Here is a 21,402-nt window from a genome sequence, read left to right on the forward strand (position 1 = left end):
TGTCATAGTGGGAGACCTGGGAATAAATGAAAGGGAAAATAAAAACAATGGAAACGCACAGCATCGGAATGTGAAATTCACTGTCGCCGCCACAGCACCGCAGTTGCTATGGCCACCTGCAGGGAGGATGGAAGCAGGAGAGTTAATAACTCATCTCAGGGAGGGAGGGAAGCTGAGGAGATGTGTAGGATATGAGCTCGTTCAATTAATCAGCCTCTCCCACTTTAACCCACTCTCTCCCTCTCTCTCTGCCTCCCTGCCTTCCTCTCTCCTCTGCACTATCGCCCTTTCTCTCTGTCTCATTCGTTCGCTCTGGCTAATTAACAGTCAAGTGTGTCTCCAGTGGGTGAAACATGGAGTAAATGTGTGTGCGCGTGTGTTCTCCCCCGTGGGCTACACTGCCACTCCTTCCCTCATTCAATCATTTCTCCAGTGGATTTTCATTTGGCCAGCCAGCACCCAGGGCCAAGTGCAGAGCTTATGGTTCTATAGTAACGCACACACACACACAACCTCACACACACACACACACACAACTCCACCCTGTCTTAGTGCTGTCGATTTCCACAAATAGAAAGTTTAGTCTTCTTTTTGTTATTTTTGGGAATGAAGCTTTAGAAACGATTTATTCAGAACTCTTAGAGTTTTTGGACTTGGACGAAGCAAAAGAAAAACGTTGCACTATTGTGTGTTCTGCACCGTTTCCCCTCTGTCTTCCCTTTACTTGGTCCTTGTTCGACCAAGCATCTTTTGTCTGAAATGGCTGTCTCATTTTTAAGCAAACATTGCAAACAAACTCTTGACATCCGTGCATTTATTTTGATAGCAGTGATAATGGAACGTATCTCTCCACCTCTGTTTCCCTTTTTTCAGGATTGTGTGCCGTCTGAATGATGCAACAGGTTACAGAGTGCAGGAGGCTCAGGTAGAGGTGTGTGTGAGGGACTGCATTCACCCTGACTACAAAGCAGTCTCCACCAAGGCCTTTACCTTTGTGGTAAGTGTTTGTGGTGCTTATTGTTGTTGAATAAGATAACAGCAAAGACAAAGCTTTTTTGGAAATGTTGTTTGATACTGTATCATCGCCCAGCAGCCATTATTTATCCACCTGCCTGTGTCCCCCCTCAGTCCCCGTACTTTACCCGTGTCCAGCCCTCCACTGGGCCGCTGTCTGGAGGAACAAGGATCACCATTGAAGGCAGCCATCTCAACGCAGGCAGTGCTGTATTTGTGAAGATAGGGCTTCACCCATGCCGCTTCGAGAGGTGAGCAAATCCAAATCACCCTAATGTCTACATATTTTGTTATCTTGTTGTTTATAACAATCCTGGGGTTGCAGGTAATTTAGAGCATTTACAAAATTAGTTCTAGCTGTAGAATTGTAGGTATTGCTATGCACATATTTTTATTACTGCAAAAAGCTCAATTCTGGTTCACCTTGATGTTGTGTGACCATCTAAACATATCTACGATCACATAAATGTCTTACTGGCATCCAGTACTGAGGACTAGGAAGATATGTTGAAAGAGTAGGGCTTGGCAGTATATTAGTATTATATCAATATCATGTGTACAGTATGTACACATGATATCAATATCATTTTCTCCATATCACCCTGCCTGTGAGTAAAGAAGGGCTGCGTATTGGCAAAATTCTGGCGATTTGATACGTATTATGATACAGAGGTTACGACTCAATATATTGCAATTTTTTTAAATCCAATGTTTAGATGGTGGTGAGTCCTGTCTCATAGGCCTGTGTACTTTGGGTTTACGCTTGTAATATGTTGTTATGTTGGAGTGGAAGAGTCAAATGTCTGAAGCTTATAACACTGATGGCTCTAGCAATCAGCGGATTTAAACTCAACACAAAATAAACCACTGCCAGGAATCTCTGTATGTAAACTATTAATAAAAAATCCATACAGTGTTTCTAAGAATCAATACAGTATCACAAAACATGATATCCTGATATTCAAGTGAGGTGGTTGATTTCACAAACGGTTGAAAGCTCCCCAAACGGTGGAGAGAAATACACATGCAGCGTTACAGTTGCAAGAGCTTTAGCTGTTTTATTTTCTTTGAAGTACTGGGTTAAAATGTATAAATATCTGCCATTGTGACTCCAAATTTTTCTTTTTGGCTTATGCTCCTCTGCAGACAATTACTATCTCATCATGATTTCCCCGCCCATCTTTTCCTTCAGCCATCTGCCATCTTTTTCTTGTTTTTCAGTGTTTTGCTAATTATAGTAATTCCTGCTTTAAAAAAAAAAATCATTTCTTTGGTGGTCGCTTTCTTTGATTTGCAGCGGGTCTGAAAAACGCTGCCGGCAACAGGATGACCTGCAGTCCTGTAATTCACGGCAATTGTGAGAATGACAGTGTAGCCTTTTTCTGGGAGGCTGATATCATTGTTCAGTTGTGCTGTGAATGACTTAAGTGCATGGCCCACATTTTACCAGAGATATGACTATAATTTGGAAGGAATGATATGGTGTTGCTGTAATTGGTAACTCACATTTTCCCCTGCTTTGAACACGTGTTTGAAATACCTTTTCTCCCCCCCTTCTCCTTTTTTTTTTAGTTTTTAGAATAATCTGCTGTCGTTATCTTCTGTTGTCACTCACTCTGTTAGCGACTGTGCCAGGATTTGAAGAAAAGGAGACAAAGATCCAATTTGATATGACTCTAATTCCTCCAGCCAAGAACTCTATTGTTTCTTTGAGTCCCTTCTTGGCAGAGTGACAGCAAACTGCGCTCCGGACTAAATCCACTCATGTGTGGTGTCTGGCAGATGGCAGAGAAAAGAAACCGTGCAGAAAAGATTGTCAGTGAACTAAAACAAGTACCTTTGTACTGAAATGAATTTCCCGGCACAAGCCTCACTAGTGAAGACGACTACTGGTAACTGAGAGAACTCCTCTGGAGCTTCTCCATTGTAGCCGAGGCAGTTTTATTTGTATCTTTCTTTCTTTCTTTCTTGTTTCTCTTTCTCGAGCAAATTCTCCATAACACAAGTGTTTATATTATAGTGGTTTCCCTCTCTCAGGCAACAAGTGACAGGTTAAACTAATGAGCTTGGACCTATCAAGTTCTTTTTATATCATATCAAAAGAAAAAGTAAAGGCCAATTTAAAGCTCTGTAGCACATCCCGAGAAAGGTGAACATAATAGTCTTGGCCTTTCATTCACTGAGCAGCAATAACCTTTATGGCCAAAGTAATGAACTGGTTGAGTCCATCTCTTTAATGTGTCTTTGTATTCAGTGGGGCCTCCGCTTTAATCAAAACCTATTTACCCCAAGTCACTCATCCTCTTATCTCCCTCTGCAACCCAATTTCATTCCTTCTCTTTTCTTTCTCTCTGTATCCCCTCTTGGCTTCCTTTTGTTTGGCTGCAACCTTGTCAAAAAATACGTACATGGCACCACAGGCACTCTCTGCAGCGACAGTGTTGTGAAAACGGTTGCCTTGGAAACGCAGCACCAGTGGAATGTGGAAAACCTTTTTTTTTTTCATGTCCTTCATTTTTTTCTATCTTCATCCCCTCTTCAGACCTCTTTCAGTCTTAGGACGCTGTCGAAATTGCCTTTTGGGAGACAGCAAGGATGTGTCCAACAAAGACACACGATTCCGCCCTTTTTTTTTGTTTTGCTTTCTTTTGCCATTTTTGCTCAGTATCCAAATCCAACCCTCACTCCATCCCAAGCCGCCGGGATAGCGCCGCCAAAATAGGTTCTCGCTCTTTCATCTTCTCCATCATCTTCCGTCTTTCTGCGGATTTCACTTTCACAGCAGATAAGGGGGGAGGATTTGTGTACGGATCAGCTTGTTCTACTCATGTTCGAAATTTCACACTGCGCCGCCTGCCATCATGTCTGTACAATGCACGCACACCTCACGCTCGCAGGGCTCTGTAGGATGTTAGCAGACGAGTGACACAAAACACATACTTAGACAATGTTAATCTCCTACCTGCACAGTGCATTTATATGCTAATTCTTTCACAGTGAAAGCACACCTGCTTGACACACTCATTACACACATCCTGTATGGAGGTAGGTAAATACACATGGTCTCTCACAGGTAGCCGTCCTCCTGCTGCTCGTACAGCAGTGTCTCCCACCCTGATAGGGGGGGAGGGGATGGTGCAATGAACCACTGGAGTGGAGCACAAAGTTTCTGGCAGTGGCACAAAGTTTCCCAGCAGGTCACAGCTGGCTGCCTGTCTGCTAGGGAGGGAGTTACATCACACAGAGAGACGACCAGCCTGATCTGCCACTTCAGATCTATCAGCCAGAGAAAGCGCAGGAGGGAAGGAGAGACAGACCAGAGAGAGAGAGAGAAGGAGAGAGAGAGAGCTTTGAAGTACAGCACTCTGTGATTCAGGCTGATGAAACCACGGCTGGACAGACTGAAAGACATCGGCCTTGTGGATAGGCTGCTGTGTCACCATTATATGCGTGTATGTGCGCCTTTTTGTTGCATCTGATAAATAATATATGAGTTATTTAGGGGATGAAGTAGGATTTTTTTTTTTTTTTACTGTTCACTCAGTTAAGTTTTTTTTTCTGTGTGTCTGTCTCACAGTCTGTCAGAGAGTCAGCTCCCCAAAATCCTTTTCAGGACCTTCCAGTAGCACAAAGTCCACTTTAAGAGAGCCTATCAGCAATCTTTGTATGTAACATCTTGCATTTTCCCCTGTCCTCCCTCACTCCCTGCATCACCTGCTCTTCCAGGCGGAGTGGCAAGGAAATAGTGTGTGTGACCCCGGCGGGACAAGCCCCAGGCACCACCCCAGTCATGGTGGACATCAACTCTGCTGAGCTGAGGAACCCAGAGGTCAAGTTCAACTACTCGGACGATCCCACCATCCTCAAGATTGAGCCTGACTGGAGCATCGCCAGGTGAGGACACTATCAGGGTCTTCTCTTGAGCTGACCTGAGTGCAGCTTAGCTAAACCTCTGGCATGAATATGGGGGATTTTCTGACTGCATGATTGATTCATTCCCAATATTACAAACATAGTGTATGTCAACCCTATTAGGTGTTTAACGCTGAATTATTCAGAGGAAAGGTTTGAAAACAGGGCAGTGCTGGCATAAATTGGTGTATTTTTTCAAGTTCTGCTGCACCATATAGTAGATAACTCTATTATTATATAATGTCATGTGACTATTTCATTATCTATAATTCACATCAACACTGTTTGATCTACAATTCTGCTTGATGTGCATCTATAGAACAGATACAAACGCATCTATACATTATTAAATCCCTGGTGGTGGTTGTGGTGTACATTAATGCCCTTTTTTTCAAGGAGCATAGCCAACTAAACTGAAATATGAACTCTGAAAAATGTGATAAATGTATTATTCTGCAAGCATACTAAAAAAATAACTAAACATTCTTCTCCATTTTCACACTGGTTTGCTTTTCAAAGACATATTATTTATTCTGTTTATCTTTATGTTTCAAAAAGTAAATCTTTGAGAGCAGGAACAGCAGTAAAGGAGGCTCCTGAAGCAGTGCACTGCTGCAGTTGATGAGCTGCAGCAGAGATGTATCTGTAAATATTACTTGACTTATTGAAATGAGACTACATAGCCACAGGAAGATTTCCTGTGCAAACACAAGCTGTGTTGTGAAAGGGGGGAAAAAAGAGAAGAAGCTTGGAGCTTCCAAGTGCTAATGGGCTCACTAGCATGACCTAGAAACTCCTCTACTCCTCAGCTCAGAAATGAAGCCAGCACATACTGTACACATAAACACACACTGTTGACTGTCTAATTTACTTCAAAAGTATAGTTCCAGGAACATGTCATTGAGTTTTACAGTATGTTTTTCTGTTGCATGTACTCACAATTCTCATTTATAAGCCTTTATTCAAATAATTGACAGATCACAAAAAAAATAGCCAGGATTTTAGTCCATACGAAAAGTAAAGGCCAAACAAAAAATCTGAATTACTTGCACAAGTTGCATGTCAGAGTCTATCACTGCTCTGCTGCTCAGAGAATCTCTTTAACAGAAACACTGTTCTTCTTCATTTTAACTTTGTCAGCATTAAGTCATTTTCAACAAAACCCTACAACCCTCCCAGCCTTATCAATAAATTAAAAGCCTACTAAGAAAGGAGGAGGGGACATGTATTATTTTTGTATGCCTCTGAGCCAACAACATGGCCAAATGTTTCGGGGTTGTTTTGAGGTTGTCAAAAACGATGCATTTTTTGCATTGCATATGTACATCTGTACGTACATATATAGCGTCTACAAAAGAAACTGGTAAAATCACAGAGTAAAGCAGTTATATGTTAAAATCAGTGTTTCTGCAGCGCTGTCCAGCATTCCCAGAGGTTGTAGACAAGATATTGCAAACTATTGCTTAGTTTGTTGCTCTGATAATTATTTTTTTCTGAGTTTGAACATTGTTGTAAAATTTCAATATAATGTAGGTTCTGGACTTCTCAAAACATAACATTGGTCTAGTCATTTTTAGACATTAGAGGCAGAAAAGTTACAATTTATATCTTTAAAGCAACTGAGAGTACCACCTCTTAGGACAGCCCACATTAGAGTATTCTTTCAGGGATATTGTCTGTTCAGACAGTGTAACAATCCACTTCTGCAGCATCGCAGGGGGTTTTGGGGAAAATGGGAGCCACGTTTAAAACTCTGCAGGGAGAGTCTCTCACAATGCAAAAGAAGTGTGAACAGATGAGAAGTCTCATTTGGAATAGGATGAATAAAATAGTTTAGGCTGGGCAAGGGGAAATGAGAATGAAAGTGTTGGCTCCAGCCTTAGGGGGAAATAACCTCGGCACTCGGCTTGTGTTTGGTATTTCACTCAGCACTCCCAGAGGAGGAGGTGCATGGTTCTCCAGGCCAATCACGCTTTTATTTACCAAGCTATTTTGTCGCCGCGTCCCCTTTGGTGACCCTTTTTGCCGGGGCGATTTCAAACAACGCTGAGCCTCCTCTGTCCAAAACACAAATCTGACACGACTCAGACTTGTTCCCCAGCCTTCAGGAAGAGGTTCTAGGGCTAACAACACTGACACATGGCACTGCAGGGATTGCGTGATACTCCACCTTGTTTACTCAGTGTAATACAGTGTACACAATACACTGTAATAGTGCACACTGTAGAGATTCTTGTCCTCTCACAGAACTACCTCTGTTGAGTGTTGCCATATATTGACATGAAGCTTTGAGCTAGTACATGTCCACAGCTCCATGTTCTGCTGTTCCACCAACAAAGGTGAAACTGTATGTAAATCCCTTCAATTCCTTTGTCTTCTATACACACCATTTACCACATCTGTCGCCCTTCTTTAAGCCTCAAAAGCCATAAGCCCTCTTTCGCCTCTCACTTTGCTGGCGGCTGAATCATTTCCAGAGCCACTTTCATCTCACGGCCTGGGACTGGCCTCACCTCCATCTCACAGATATCGGCTCCATCTAGCCTCAGAAAAACACCACCAACACTGCCACCGGTTGTGGATGTTTTGTCCTTTGTGTCCTGTGTCCAAGTACATTTGCATTATAGATTGCTCTGCCATGGAAGGGATAAAATGTTAAGTTTAGTAGATCTCAAGTGAAGAAAAGCCTTTGTTCAATAAGGGTGATGTATCGTCTATACCTGATGTATGGTGACTTGTTCCAGGTGGAACGCATGACTATATCGTGAACACTGGGTATAATTAATTTTTTTTAAGCCACCAGCGTAAGCAGGATTCAACACACATGCTCCTACATGCTCCTCCCACCCATTCAGGCTACTCTCTCTTTGGAGATAGTGTGTGGAGGGAGGGGTGTGTTTTTGTATTTGCAGAGCTCCACACCGATGCCACCTAGTCACATTTTGAGACCATGCACCAGTGCGATATTATTCATTTGTGAACTGGACAGCTATTAGTTTGTTTGTGGCTCATAAATCCTCACGTTTGACAGGTTAACCTTCTACTTACTGCTAACATCTGACTGTTAACCAGAAGTTTGAAGACAAAGAGACAAAGTGCCTCAGAAAAAAAGGAAAGTTAGTTAGGTTACTTATATTACTTAATTATAATAGTACTTTATATAACTTTATTAAAAGTACTTTATTTATCTTTATTATAACAGCACTTTAACTTTACGATAACACTGCTGTATAAATATATTAAATATATAAATGTAGAAATATAAATAGCTTTATTTTGCTTTATTTTAATAGTAATTATTTAACTTTCTTATAACAATACTTTATTTGAATTGAGCAGTTGGCTTTATAGCAATTCTTTATTTAACTTAATTATAAATGTGCTTTATTTAACTTTATTATGACAGTGCTTAAACTTTATTATAACAGTTGGAACCTAGCAATATACCAGCCAGAGTCTTAACTTTATTATAGCAGTACTTAACTAAATTTTAATTGAACTAAGTTTATTATGATATAACTTTATTTGACAGTCCTCTATTAATGTACTATAAAAGTACTTTAACTTCATTATAACAATACTTTATTTAACTTTATTATAACAGTACTTAATTTAACTAAATTACACCATTGCTTTACTTAACTATATTATACCAGCACTTTACTTACCTTTATTTTGACATTACTTTATTTAACTTTTTTATAACAGTACTTAGTAAAACTTAAGTATGCATGATACAGATGATACAGAATATGCTCTTTTTTGTATTATTGGCTGTATGGAACCTAGCAATATACCAGCCAGAGTATCATATGCTTTTTTTTCATTGGTGCCAGCGATGACTCACAGTGGCACTAGCCTTACCTCACTCCACGTTTTTAGGTTGTATGCTAACTTATTTAGCTGCTGTCAGAACGCCTCACATCAGATAAAGTTCAGCCTCTCGGGCTAAGAGAGGCTGTCGACAGGGCGATGTTGGTGAACAGGACTCTCACCCATATTACCCATGTCTCCGATGGTCAGCGTCACATAGACCTGAATAGGTCACAGGTGTAAAGGTTACTGAACATGTCAGATCACGGACAGCAGTGCAGTTTCCAATTGTATCTTATGCTGAAAAATACCGCAGTACAACTTTAATACACTGAAAATATCTCCCCTGTCTTTCGAGAGGTGCTGGGGAGAGGCCAGAAGCTTTGGCTCTCTGGAGTAATGTTACATATTTGCTTATTCTTCCCTCCAGCCTCCATATTGGTTTAAAGAAGCTTTTAACATTCATGCAAGAGCGTTAGCGTTACTGTCATTACCTGAAAATGGGCTTCCATGAATAAGCAGGCGAAAGGCTACAGCAGGAGCGAGCATTAATGGTAAATTGCCGACTGAAGGGCCCTCTCTGCTCCCACAGAGAACAGATTTATTAACATTTATCTCTACTGATAGGCCTGTTGAATAGTGTATGAACTTGGACCCTGAAAGACAGAAAACTACAGCAAGAGATACATGAATATGTGACACAAGTACACATAGCATTGTTTCTATTTCCTGGCACCAACTGTGTTTATCCTGATTCTCTCGACAATAAGTGGTGTTGTCTCTCTCTTTTCTTTTTCTTTTTTTTTTAGTGGAGGAACCATGTTGACCATTACTGGAACCAATCTGGCCACCATCAAGGAGCCCAAAATGAGAGCCAAGTATGGAGCTGCCAAGTCAGAAAATGTAAGTGGTCAGATCCAGACACCCGCACACAGTTTTTTATTGACAAAACAAAAAAAAGCAGTGACTTGACTTGGCAAGTGAGACAGAGTGAGACCAATATAGACACACAGGTGTCTCTGTCTCTCTCTCTCTCTCTGTCTCCCTGTGTGTGGAAAAAGTGATTTTCAGACGATACACACACTCCTGGGACACAGACACAGACGCACACACCTGACCCACCGGTCAACCAGCCAAGGGCCCATTTTCTGTTTGTTTTTGATGTTGAATTTCCTTTTAGCAGTTTAACCTTTGAAATGTCAACCAGCAATAAAGCGGCTCTGGCAAATCCCCCTCTCTTCACCTAGCACCACGGGGCTTAGCTAACCTTTCTCCCGCTCTTAGCTGAAAGTAAAAATATCCCTTCTTTTTCCTTTGTCCCCCTCTCTTCGTCATTTCATTTTTTATTTTTGCTTGGTTAATGTTTCTGTTGACCTATAAACACAGTTTTGTTCGGTGTCTTTGTGTGAAGGTGTTATGTGACATATAGAGCATAACGTGAGGCTATAACATGCTGTGAAACTCTCAAAAGGTCTCTTTAGCCGTGCTGTGTTATTGTTAACAGCTACTGGCTGACCTCTCCTGTTTCTCTGCGAGTCATTACGGTCTAATTTGTTCTTCAGTGACTGATTTAAGTGTCGAACCCCACAGGGGATTTCCACATGATATCAACACTGATTACAACACTGATGTTATTAAGCAAGCCTCTTCCTCATTATGTCATTAGAGGGACATTTAATCTCTCATATCACATAACCCTGCCCCAGCCTTCCTATGTATGTTTGATTATGTATTAGTTAAAATGATCTTTTGTGTAACCATGTTAAACATTTCTTGGCAATACTGTAAACAATGCAAACAAAGTAGAAAGATTGTTAGACAGGAAAATAAATGATCAAACTCATCTTAACTGTTAATCCTTCGCTCTTCCCTGTCTTCTCTTTCTTTCTTTATGTATTTCCCTCCTCTCTAGAACTGCACGGTTGTCAACAACACAGTGATGGTGTGTTTGGCGCCCTCTGTGGCCGGATCCGATAAAGGCTTCTCAGAGTCTGGCAGCAGCCCTGATGAGATCGGCTTTGTCATGGATGACGTGCGCTCCGTGCTGATTGTAAACGAGACTTTCAGCTACCACCCGGACCCAGTGTTCGAACCCCTGAGCCCATCAGGCATGCTGGAGCTGAAGCCCAGCTCGCCGCTCATACTCAAGGTAAATTGCCTTGTGCTCTTAGCATTGATCTGTTTTGGCCTTGTCTCTACCTGCCTTTGCTTTACATCCATCACATCCTTTCTTTTTTGTTCTTCTCTTGACTTTGCTTCTCTTTTTCTGATGTTGTTTTCAAGTTCCTTTCTCAGGTCTTCTTCCTCCATCTCTACCTCCCACCTCTCTTTGTCATCTTTTCTGTCTTGTTTCTTCCTGTCCTCTTTTTTTGCATCTCCTTTCTCATTTTGTTTGCTTTTTGATATCTGTTCTGTCTCCCTCACCAGGCATGGGAAAAAAAGGGTTTGTGTGACTGAGTGAATGATGTCAGGATGGTGTTTACCGTGGTTTTGCATCAGAGCTTTTTATTGAAGGTTGCTCGGTACAAAGATGTGAAAGTCATGTCTGAAAACACACCAGGAGCACAGGACAAAAGAAGGTTAGCTGAATGCTAGCACTTAGCTGACACACTAGCAGAGCAGTAATAGCAGATAGCCACGTTCCAGTAATGTTGAGTATTGTCAGAGCTGTTAAAAGCTCAATCTCACAAATAGTTATTTTAGAAAATGCTGAGGCGACCTCCCAGTCAGCATCCAAAACAACTGATAAGAGGCTGACAGGCATTTGAAATGATTTGCTGCTAACATTTCTGTGCAGACACTTTACTCCCTCCTTCCTCTTGCTTTGAGAGTTTTTCTTTCAACGCGGCCGTCTTTTTGATGCGACTCAACCTTGAAAGATGTTATTTCTTTGCCTGCTGTCTCCAATGGGGTTTGGAGACCTTTAAGGGAAAAAAAACTTCCAAAACGCCCACTTTAAAATCAGGTGCAAAGGAAAGTAATGTTTATAAAGTGGACCCATGCGTTGCTATGCCACCTGCTCAGATTTTTATCAGATAACTTCTGAAGAGCACCTTCATAGCCATATTTACTCTAAGCCATAGAGGCAGTACGCATTTGAATCCAGAGTGCATTTCTAAAGGCTTTGCCCCACCCACCCACGCTGTCTTTTGTCACTTCACCTCTCCCCTCGAACTTCAAAGCCGTTGCATCGTCAGAGAAAATTATCATGCAATTTCATGGAAAACGAAAGCCTTTTTTCTCTCGGCCAATCAGGGTGGAGTTTATAGAAATGAAGAATCACGCCTTTCTCCCCTGTAACTTTAAATATAATTCTTTAATGAAAAGCTCTGATTGCCCCACCGTGCTCCGGGTAAAGAATCGCAGAAATAAGCAGCACAGAAACAGCATCCTATTAAATAATTGCAGAGAAATTAGACGTTCATCGAGATTTTCCAGCAATTATTTCCTCCCACTCTGCAAAGCGCAGTGGGCTACGATGAGGAGGGGTAGGCAGTCATATCAGAGATGAAGGATGATTTCTGCTGAAATTATTTATTGTACTGTCCAACACCTTTATGCAGCCAACACATTTTTACAATCCTTGGACAGCATTTTTATTTGTGTGAGCCCTTATACACCAGATCTGGATCAAACACTTTCATAGCCAACTGGCTAAATTTAGCACAAGTTACATTTTTAACTCAAAAACAATCTCATAGACTTCCTCTTTAGTGAGGAAAAGCAAAATGCGCAGAGGATTCTCATATTTTGGTGCCTGATCAGTCATTTCTCTGCAGTGTTTCCTCCAATGAACAGTGCAGAATAACCGTTGCCATGGCTACCTGCAGTTTTAAAGTACCTTGCACACTGATTAGAGCTGTGACTGAACTGTTGACGGACACCTGCCAGCCAATTAGAAACAGCAGAAATCAAAGTGGGAGTGAATCCTTTTACGTTTATACTCTATGATTATTATTCCATTTGTGTGGCCCACCTTAGACTTAGACCTTGTGTAAGTAACCGAAACATGTGTGTGTCTGTTTCCAGGGCCGTAACCTAATTCCCGCAGCCCCAGGAAACTCTAAGCTGAACTACACGGTGCTGATCGGGGAGACGCCCTGCGTTCTCACCCTGTCAGAGAGCCAGCTGCTGTGTGAATGGCCCAACCTGACTGGAGAACACAAAGTCACTGTGAGTAAAACTTTAATACTTTACTACATTACTGTTGATGAATGTTTCCCCATTGTATAAAGAGTCTTTCTTCATCAACTTAACATCATTCAACAAGAGATGAAAATGAAGTATGCATTATGTTTTGGGGGTGTCTGTCCCATTCTTGTGAAAGCAATATTTCCACCTTGAGTGAATTTCTTCAAAATTGCCAAAACATTCACTTGGACCCAAGGATGAACTGATTCAATTTTGGTGGTCAAAGGTCAAGGTCACTGTGACTTTGTATCATTATTATAAGCACAATTTTGCAAGAGCTCCTTGAAGGAATTTCTTCAAATTTGGCACAAACTTTAATTTGGACTCAAACAGGATTCCTGTGGATCCTTAAACAGTCTTAAAAGGCATTGAATTCATTCATCTAAGAATAAGGCATTTTGCCTTAAAACAATCTTTCAAAAGTCTTAAACAATGCTTGGGACATGGAACGTAGTCTAGTTGGGACATGGAAAGTCTATGAATCCTTTTTTTTTTAAAGATGCATTTTAAAATCTCAAAATAATTGGTAACATGAATCTCCATATATCTCTTATCTATATCATAATGCATGTATATTTTTTCTTTATGTAGTTTGCCAAATGCCTCTCACATTCATTTTAGGCAGACAGGGTAGTGGAACCAACAGAAATCATGTTTTAGGTTACAATTAGCATTTGGGGAAAATTGTCCATAATCCCCGTTTTTTGTTTGTTTTGTTTGGTTATTTTGGTTATGATAAATTTGGTTTTAAATTTGAATTTCATTCAGAATGGCATTAAAAAAGTCTTAAATCTTTTATGCCTTAAGCTGTAGGAAAGCTGGACTCAGAGATAAACTGATTAGATTTTGGTGGTCATGTTCAAGGTCACTGTGACCTCGCATCCTTCAAATTCTCATGAACACAATATCTTTAGAACACCTTGATGGAATTATTTTCAAACTTGGCACAAACGTCCACTTAGAGTCAACAATGAACTGATCAGAGTTTGGTCACTGTGACCTCACAAAGCTTTTTGGGCCAGAACACAACAATGAATATGCTAATTATGACAAAATTTTAAATTAAGTGATGACACTTTATATTTAAAAGGTCAAAGGTCAACTTCTCTGCGACATCGTAATGTTATGTAAAAAACATTTTTTCTAAATGCCATGTCACAGGAAGAGAACTGGAGACATTTGGTCAGATACTGAGTTGCTGACACTAATCTGGGGTGTTCACCTTGAAACTGTACTGATCTTTTGTGCTGACAGGCGCAAGATATGAAGCATCCATGTTTTCACAAATCTGTAAGTTCAACTTGATTGGTGCAGGGATGCGTACAACCACAAGGCGTTAATGCTAGTTCTACTTTGAATACTATTATAATATATAATATTTTGTCATCCCACTTGTTTTTTTTTCCTTGCCACCTCTGGAGCATCTGGCTTTCACATTTCTTTCAACAGCTCAGCCCATATTCTTCTATAGCTCCTGTTCTCAGTGCTTTTTCCGCTGTGCTTTTCATCCCCCCTTTTATGTTGATCTACTTCCTGCCTTTTCATTCATTCATCTAATTCTTTCTTCCCCATCCATCAGACCTAAATCTCTTTAATTACTCTAGATTTCTATTCCCATTCATATAGCGGAACGCACACAAACACACACATCCTGCTTCTTACACCGTTGGCGGTGTTTGCGACTGTATTTATGTCTTAGAGGCTTTTGATCGGTCTCGTTTGGCTGGCGTCCTCCTTGGGATTTCAACAGTATTGATATTCAATAGAGACCAAAAATTGGCTAGTGGGCGTGAGAGGTCTATGTCTATTTTTACCCTGCTTCATTTGGTATTTCATAGACATAAGCCAGTTGAAGAAGGAATAAAAGAAAAAAATAAGACGGGAAGGGGGAAAAACATATCCCAACGTTATTCACGCGTTCTGCAAGCCAGTACTGTTATGATGTGATATGGTTGAGAGTCAGATGGGTGTGTGTGGGGGTATACTTGTTTCACTGGTTTTCAAAGATAGCCCCAGGGCACACATGTTGCCTCCCCCAATTAAGATATAAAGGGTTTTGGGGAGTTCGGTTTTGGCCTGATCTCGGCTCAACTCTACACAGCTAAGTATAAATGCATTGTGGGATTTGATGTTCTCACCTTGCAAAACATTTCATCACTATACTGAATGTATATAGTATTTTAGAATTATTTTCTGTTGTGGCCAGGTGTAGGTCTAAAATTACCATCACATCAGTGGTTTAAAATGTTACTGTATGATTCTCACATCATGCACAGTGCCAATTTTGGTAGCAGCATCTGCTTTATCAACTTTATGTAACAGTAAATGGAAATGTTTTTTATCTTAAGCTTGGAACCCGGTCAAAAACTGCTGGAAACAGACTCATATTTTTTTATGTGATTTCAAGAGAATGTAACTTTTCTGTTGGTGCTCATCCTCTAGGTACGTGTTGGAGGCTTTGAATACTCACCCGGGACGTTGCAGATCTACTCAGACAGCCTGCTCACCTTGCCTGCCATCATCGGCATTGGAGGAGGTGGAGGCTTGCTCCTGCTGGTTATCATTGTTGTGCTAATTGCTTATAAGAGGAAGTCTCGGGATGCCGACCGCACCCTCAAACGCCTGCAGCTGCAGATGGACAATCTGGAGTCCAGGGTGGCCCTTGAGTGCAAGGAAGGTGAGTTCGGACAACATCTGCTATAAGAAGGGTGTGACGCAAAGCTCTCAAACCCTAAACTTTCATAATGCTTGTTTCCTCCTAGTTTCCCTTCATCTTTCTCCCCAAATAACTCCCATGTCCCTGAATAACTTTCTGTAAATCTCTCCCTCGCTGCAGCTTACCTCAAACGCTGCACAACTCCCATTCAGTAGTCTCATCCATTTCTCTTTCAGCTTTTCTCTCCCACTCTCTATTTCTCCCTCCCTCTCACTGCCAACTGTCCCCCTGCTGTTAGGTGGCAGCGGTGTGTGTGTGTGTGTGTGTGTGTGTGTGTGTGTGTGTCTGTGTGCGTGGGTGTTGGTGTGTTTCCAGAGGAGCACTTTGATCTAAGCCAGCCACCAGATGTTGGCTCTCCACCCCAGGAGAGAGCTGCCTGGCTGGCCTCGCTACCATCCACACTGAGGAAGGGAGGGAGAGATGGAGGTTAGATAGATACAGGGGCACAGAGGTGAGAAAGTGAGGGGATGGTACGGGGGGAGGGGTTTGGCAACGACTGAAGCAGGGGGGAGAGACAGTGAGAGGGACTTACACACCAGTACATTAGCATATATTCATTTGGCAGGAAGCAGTGTGGATCCAGCGAGAGCCTACTGATGCTGTTACTGGTTTGTCTGGCAAGAGAGAGAGAGGCAGATGGGGAGAAAGAGAAGGAGAATACTGATAACCGCGATCATTGGAATACATTTTTATTAGAGATCACTTCATTTGTTGCACTGCTTTAGTGAACCTGAAACATCATAATACAAATTTACTGTCGTTAGTAGCTGGGGTGTCTAAAGATGATCTGCAGATCAAGATGTTCGAGGTCCGTGAGCATGTCGGGACTCCCAGGCCCCGACATGTTGAGTCACTTTGTGGCTGGTCACAGGCAACTTTTTTCAGTAGACTGGACTCGGGTCGGACTTGGGCTTATTTAGCTCTCCTTTTGACGTGCCTGTACACTTGCAAAGTACATATAAGCCCCTATATGAAATATTGTTATATTCAGGGTTCCCATGGTCATGGAAAACCTTGAATTGTCATGGAATTTCATAATCACATATTCTAGGCCTGGAAAAGTCATGAATTCAGTAAAAATCATGGAAAGTTTAAGAGAAGTCATGGAATTTTGTTGTGTAATAAAAATTGTTACAGTTTTCTTTCATGGATAACTTTCCATGTTATGTAACATTGATTTTTTGCTCTAATATGCATCAATATATGACTCCTTCTCTCCATCATGTGTGCCAGCTAGCTGAAATTATCTTTTGAATTGCATATTTTTGAAAAGCGTCTTGCAAGTGGGGCAAAAAAAAGGGCTTTGAAAAGTCGCGAAAAACAACACATAGACTCAGAAGTAAGTCATCTCAATTATCACTTATGACCCACTAGAGGTGCGTGGCAGTATATTTTTCTGCAAAGACTGCCCTCCGCCTGGATTTTCTTCTTTTTTCTGTGTTCGGGTTGTTCCAGGGCACAAGGTTCAGGTGACGCCGGGACTTTATAAAAAGGTAGCAGCAAGGTACCAGACTATATGCAGCATGCATCCAAGAGGAGGCTACAAAAAATCGTGGACACAGCACAGAACTAAAAGGAAAACTTTTCACTTATGCTGATGATACTGTTGACAACCAGAAACCGGGAATTCCTGAGCAGTAAGCCTTTAAACATCCCAGTCATTATCTCGAAGGATGACTTTGTGTGTGTGTACTTCACACCACTCCCCGTGACTCTCAAGTCTTCATGTCCTGCTCTTTTGCAACTAAACACAATCAAACACACACACACATACACAAACACAAACCCACACAGCAGGTCAAACAATGATTGGCTGGGGTGTGTGACAGTGAGTCCAGGTGCCCTGACCCTGTCTGTCCCCCACTGTCACCACTGTCTGGGAGACGACAACAGGATGGATGGAAGGAGGGAGGACGGAGCAAGGGATATAAATAAGGCAGACAACTTGTGAGAGGAGAAAGGGAGGGGAGGTGGGCAGGAAGATTAGGAGAGAGGGGAAAAAACAAAAGGGGGAAAGCTGATAGCGGCTAAAGAAAGAATTTGAAAGAGAGAAAGAAGTTGATATGAGGATAGCGGGAGATAAAGAGAGGAAGATAATGCTAGATAAATATTTGGTTGCACGAGAAGATGGGTGGACAAATAAGAGGAGTGAAAAGAAGAGAAGAGCTTAAAATATGTGGGGAAAATAGGGAGGTGGAGTGAACTTTTTTTTTTCCAAGAAAATCCTGGCAAAGAGAGCAGCAAACGAAAATATATGAGACGAGCTATAATACTGGATGTATGGATAAAAACAAAATGGAGAGAATGTCTGAGGCAGGGACTGATTAGAGATGTAGAGAGAGATGGATGGCACGAGTGAGCCAGACAAACAGAAAGATGGAGGGATGTAGCCGAGGAGTGGCGACCGTAGGGGAGAGAGAGGTGACCTCTAAGATGTCACTTTGAAGGGAAGAAAGAGGGAGAAAAAGAGAGATAGGGAGAGAGGGATAGGGTGACACAAGCCATCTGTTAGTCTGGGCTTTGGTTCGTTATTTGTTTGGGTTGTGTATCCATGTGTTGGTGTATTTTGGGTGACACTATAGGGCACACACACTCACACAGTGGAGTTAAAGGAAGCGTGAAGCTGTATATTTTCTCCTCAAGGGAATTCTTGTATTTATAAAATAGAATGAAGGCAGTGCAGTGAAATATATGCACTACTGTATAGGATGTGAGTGAGAGAATGGATTTGATCCCATTTGTTCCCTCTGGATGTGACTTGTGAAGCCACTGGAGTATACAGAACGGGGTCAGAACACACACTCACTGGGAATGGAAAATGTGTAAAAACACTGACACATGCACTCACATTAATCATCTGGGCACTAGGTTATGTGTTCAGCTGTGGGGCAAGACAGGAAAAAGTGTGTGTGTGTGTGTGAGTGCGTCTGCATGTGTGTGTGTTCGTTCAGTACAAGCGTGCAAGGTGGCAGCGTGTAATGTGTGTGTACTCACAGCCTCATGTTCCTGTGTGCAATTCCATCCTGAACGCCCCTCCAGCCACCGAGTACCACAACACTTTCCCTTTCTTTCTCCCTCTACTTCTTCCCTCCATCTTTCTCTCTGCTCTCAGCACAGAGCGATCACATAATGCTGCTTTTCACCGGTTACTCCTCCACACGCCTCCATCTTTTCCTCACTTTCACCTGCGCTGTCTCTAAAACATGAACATGAACAGTCAAAGACGAGATAAAGACTGGCCCTGGAATTGATTTAAACTTTTTGTAGTTGTTTAAAGTTTGATTATCCAGCACTGTGGATGCAGCTTTTCCATTCTTTTGTCTCTTCTGTGCAGTCCCTGATGTTTTTCAAGTCCTTTTCCCACTTTTTTGAAGGAGAATAAAGAATTACTTCAGAACACAACTAAAAAATTTACATTGAAATAAATGCCTCACTCACACTGGCCAGTTGATTACATACAATAGTGTTTCAACCTGCAGTCCTAAATATGCCTATATCCCCCCGAAAAATGCATCTGCAGCACATGAGGGGATGGGTTTTGCATGAATAGAAGCAGTGGTTTGTTTGGGATGAAAGGGTACCTGAGTAAGTTAAAGGGACCCAGTCATTAAGTGTTTATATGGGTGTGTTGTACTGGATCACTGCTGACAGAACGCTAAATGCCAACTTCGAATTATTTTAAGTTGAAGTCATTATCTAGATATCATTGCTGAAGACTATAACTGTAAAAAGCTGTATTTGTCATTCATTTGTGATTCAAGTCTGTATTTATTCTTTACAAATCTATGTCATTTGGAACAAAACTTTCAGTAGGACAACCTTCATGGTATGTTTTCCACTATTTCCTCGTCTTTTGCGCAGCCTTTGCCGAGCTGCAGACGGACATCCACGAACTCACTCAGGAGCTGGATGGAGCAGGAATCCCCTTCCTGGACTACCGCACCTATGCCATGAGAGTCCTCTTCCCTGGGATTGAGGACCATCCTGTGCTCAAGGAGATGGAGGTACGGGTCAGTAGAGAGCGCTCCACTCACATTTACATTTGCTTTTGAACTTATTTTATCTATATTAGGGTTTGATCAGTATAGGGTTTAGAAGGGTAACATTAAACAGAGATATATCACTACACATTAAGACCAAAACAAATTAAACGTTTCTGTTAGAAGGGAGAACTCTGCAATGATGAATAAAATTTATATTAAAAGTTTAAGAGACTGTTGACCAAACATGTTTTGTCTTCTGTGACTCCTTAGTGGAGGGGTGAAGGCAGAAGAGGCTTCAAGCCCAAACTAGTAAAAAAAAGCAGAACTTGTATGAGAGAAACTCTCAGGGCAAGCCCCAGATTGATGTGATGCAGTGAAGGAATAGTTCTTTTTTGTGGCGTGAGCAATATCCGAGCTGTGCTAATTCAATACTTTGTCGCCATGTCAAAACAGTTGATCAAAGTCAGCCTCAGTGCAGATCTCAAAAACAGACAAAAACACTTGCATTAGTAATAAAATCTGAAAAATAAGAGCAGTAGAAACAGTTATCACATTCATGCATTCAAACATACATAATATGATGAAGTCCTAAAGTGCTTTGTGCTGCTACACTAGTTGTAAAGTGCTTGTTGCTTTGTGCTGCTGCCTACAGTACCTACCTAAGATTTGGTCCAAGTGATAGATTGCCTCTTCAGGACCAAGCCTGTTTGAGGCTTCTGAAAAAGCAATGCTCACACGTTCAATAAAACACTCTCTCCTCCACTACTGCTCCTTTCTCAAGAGGGAACACTATCACTCACACGCAGCTGGGCTGTGTGGACACTGTAACGCAGCATGCACACGTACCTCCATCATTCCTCTGTATGCATTACACTCTCACACATACATCACATGGAAATGCACGCCTGCGCACCGCTGACATGCATGTAAGGTGGCGGCTGCAGGGAGCGGAGCCCGGAGACGTGCAGTATCTGCTCGTGCTATCAGCTGTATTTCCAAAGGGATAGTGTAGCGCGACATTGGATTTTCATTTGTATGGCCCAGGCAATCACAGGCCACAGTAGTGCGCTAGCAAGCAGATCAATTTCTTATTACAGCATGAAGCTAGCATTCTCACTTCAAACCTCCCTCAGAGGGGGAGACCTGCCCGTTGCTTTCAGAGAGGAAGAGAGACGGTGGAAAGGGGGCAGTGGGGGTTAGAAGGAGGTAAAGAGGAAGAGAGAGCTGGGAAAAAGGAGGAGAACATTGGGACAATAATGGGTCATAAAACAAGAGTGCAAGCTTTGCTTTATGGTTCCAACTGTAAGCTGATTTTCCCTGTATGTAGATAAATATATTGGGTCTCATTCATGAAATTTTAGTAACTCTGTGAGTAGATTTGCGAAAAAAAACATCAAACCTACACCAGATTCATGAACGCCACGGGAAACTTAGATTTGATCATAGGCGTGTGTGTATGCTCATGACTGCCAATCAATCATAAATTGACAGCTCCTGCTAGTAAGCAATTAGCAAACATCACCGCCCATGAACAGCCATATAAGGAGGTGAAAAATACTATGGATGGGTACATGCTGTCACCTGCGGACATGCCGTAAATAAAGAATGAGAGAGAGAAAGAAAAACTTTTCTGACACTGAGAATGAAATTAGTTGAGTTGAGAAATATGTTTCATTTTCTTCTGTTAGTAAATCATTTTTTAATCATTACTTTTCACTAAACATTCTAGCTAAATGCATCATATTTCTTCTCTTTTTTGATGTTTAAAATGTT

At 41.7% G+C, this 21,402-nt stretch overlaps 1 protein-coding gene across 4 annotated transcripts in view; it reads left to right on the plus strand.

The window, feature by feature from the left end:
- LOC121954181 (plexin-A1-like) overlaps nt 1-21,402 on the plus strand; it is a 230,490-nt gene that overhangs the window by 188,806 nt on the left and 20,282 nt on the right. For 2 of the 4 annotated variants that reach the window (XM_042501521.1, XM_042501533.1), the window contains exons 14-21: nt 874-997; nt 1,129-1,265; nt 4,741-4,908; nt 9,549-9,642; nt 10,652-10,888; nt 12,769-12,912; nt 15,373-15,607; nt 19,508-19,656. In XM_042501521.1, coding sequence (XP_042357455.1) covers nt 874-997; nt 1,129-1,265; nt 4,741-4,908; nt 9,549-9,642; nt 10,652-10,888; nt 12,769-12,912; nt 15,373-15,607; nt 19,508-19,656 — 1,288 coding nt within the window. The remainder of the gene's footprint in view (nt 1-873; nt 998-1,128; nt 1,266-4,740; nt 4,909-9,548; nt 9,643-10,651; nt 10,889-12,768; nt 12,913-15,372; nt 15,608-19,507; nt 19,657-21,402) is intronic. The other 2 variants (XM_042501523.1, XM_042501541.1) reach the window with 1 other exon arrangement.

The sequence above is a fragment of the Plectropomus leopardus genome, chromosome 2 (assembly GCF_008729295.1).
Source record: "Plectropomus leopardus isolate mb chromosome 2, YSFRI_Pleo_2.0, whole genome shotgun sequence".
NCBI classification, from domain to species: domain Eukaryota; kingdom Metazoa; phylum Chordata; class Actinopteri; order Perciformes; family Serranidae; genus Plectropomus; species Plectropomus leopardus.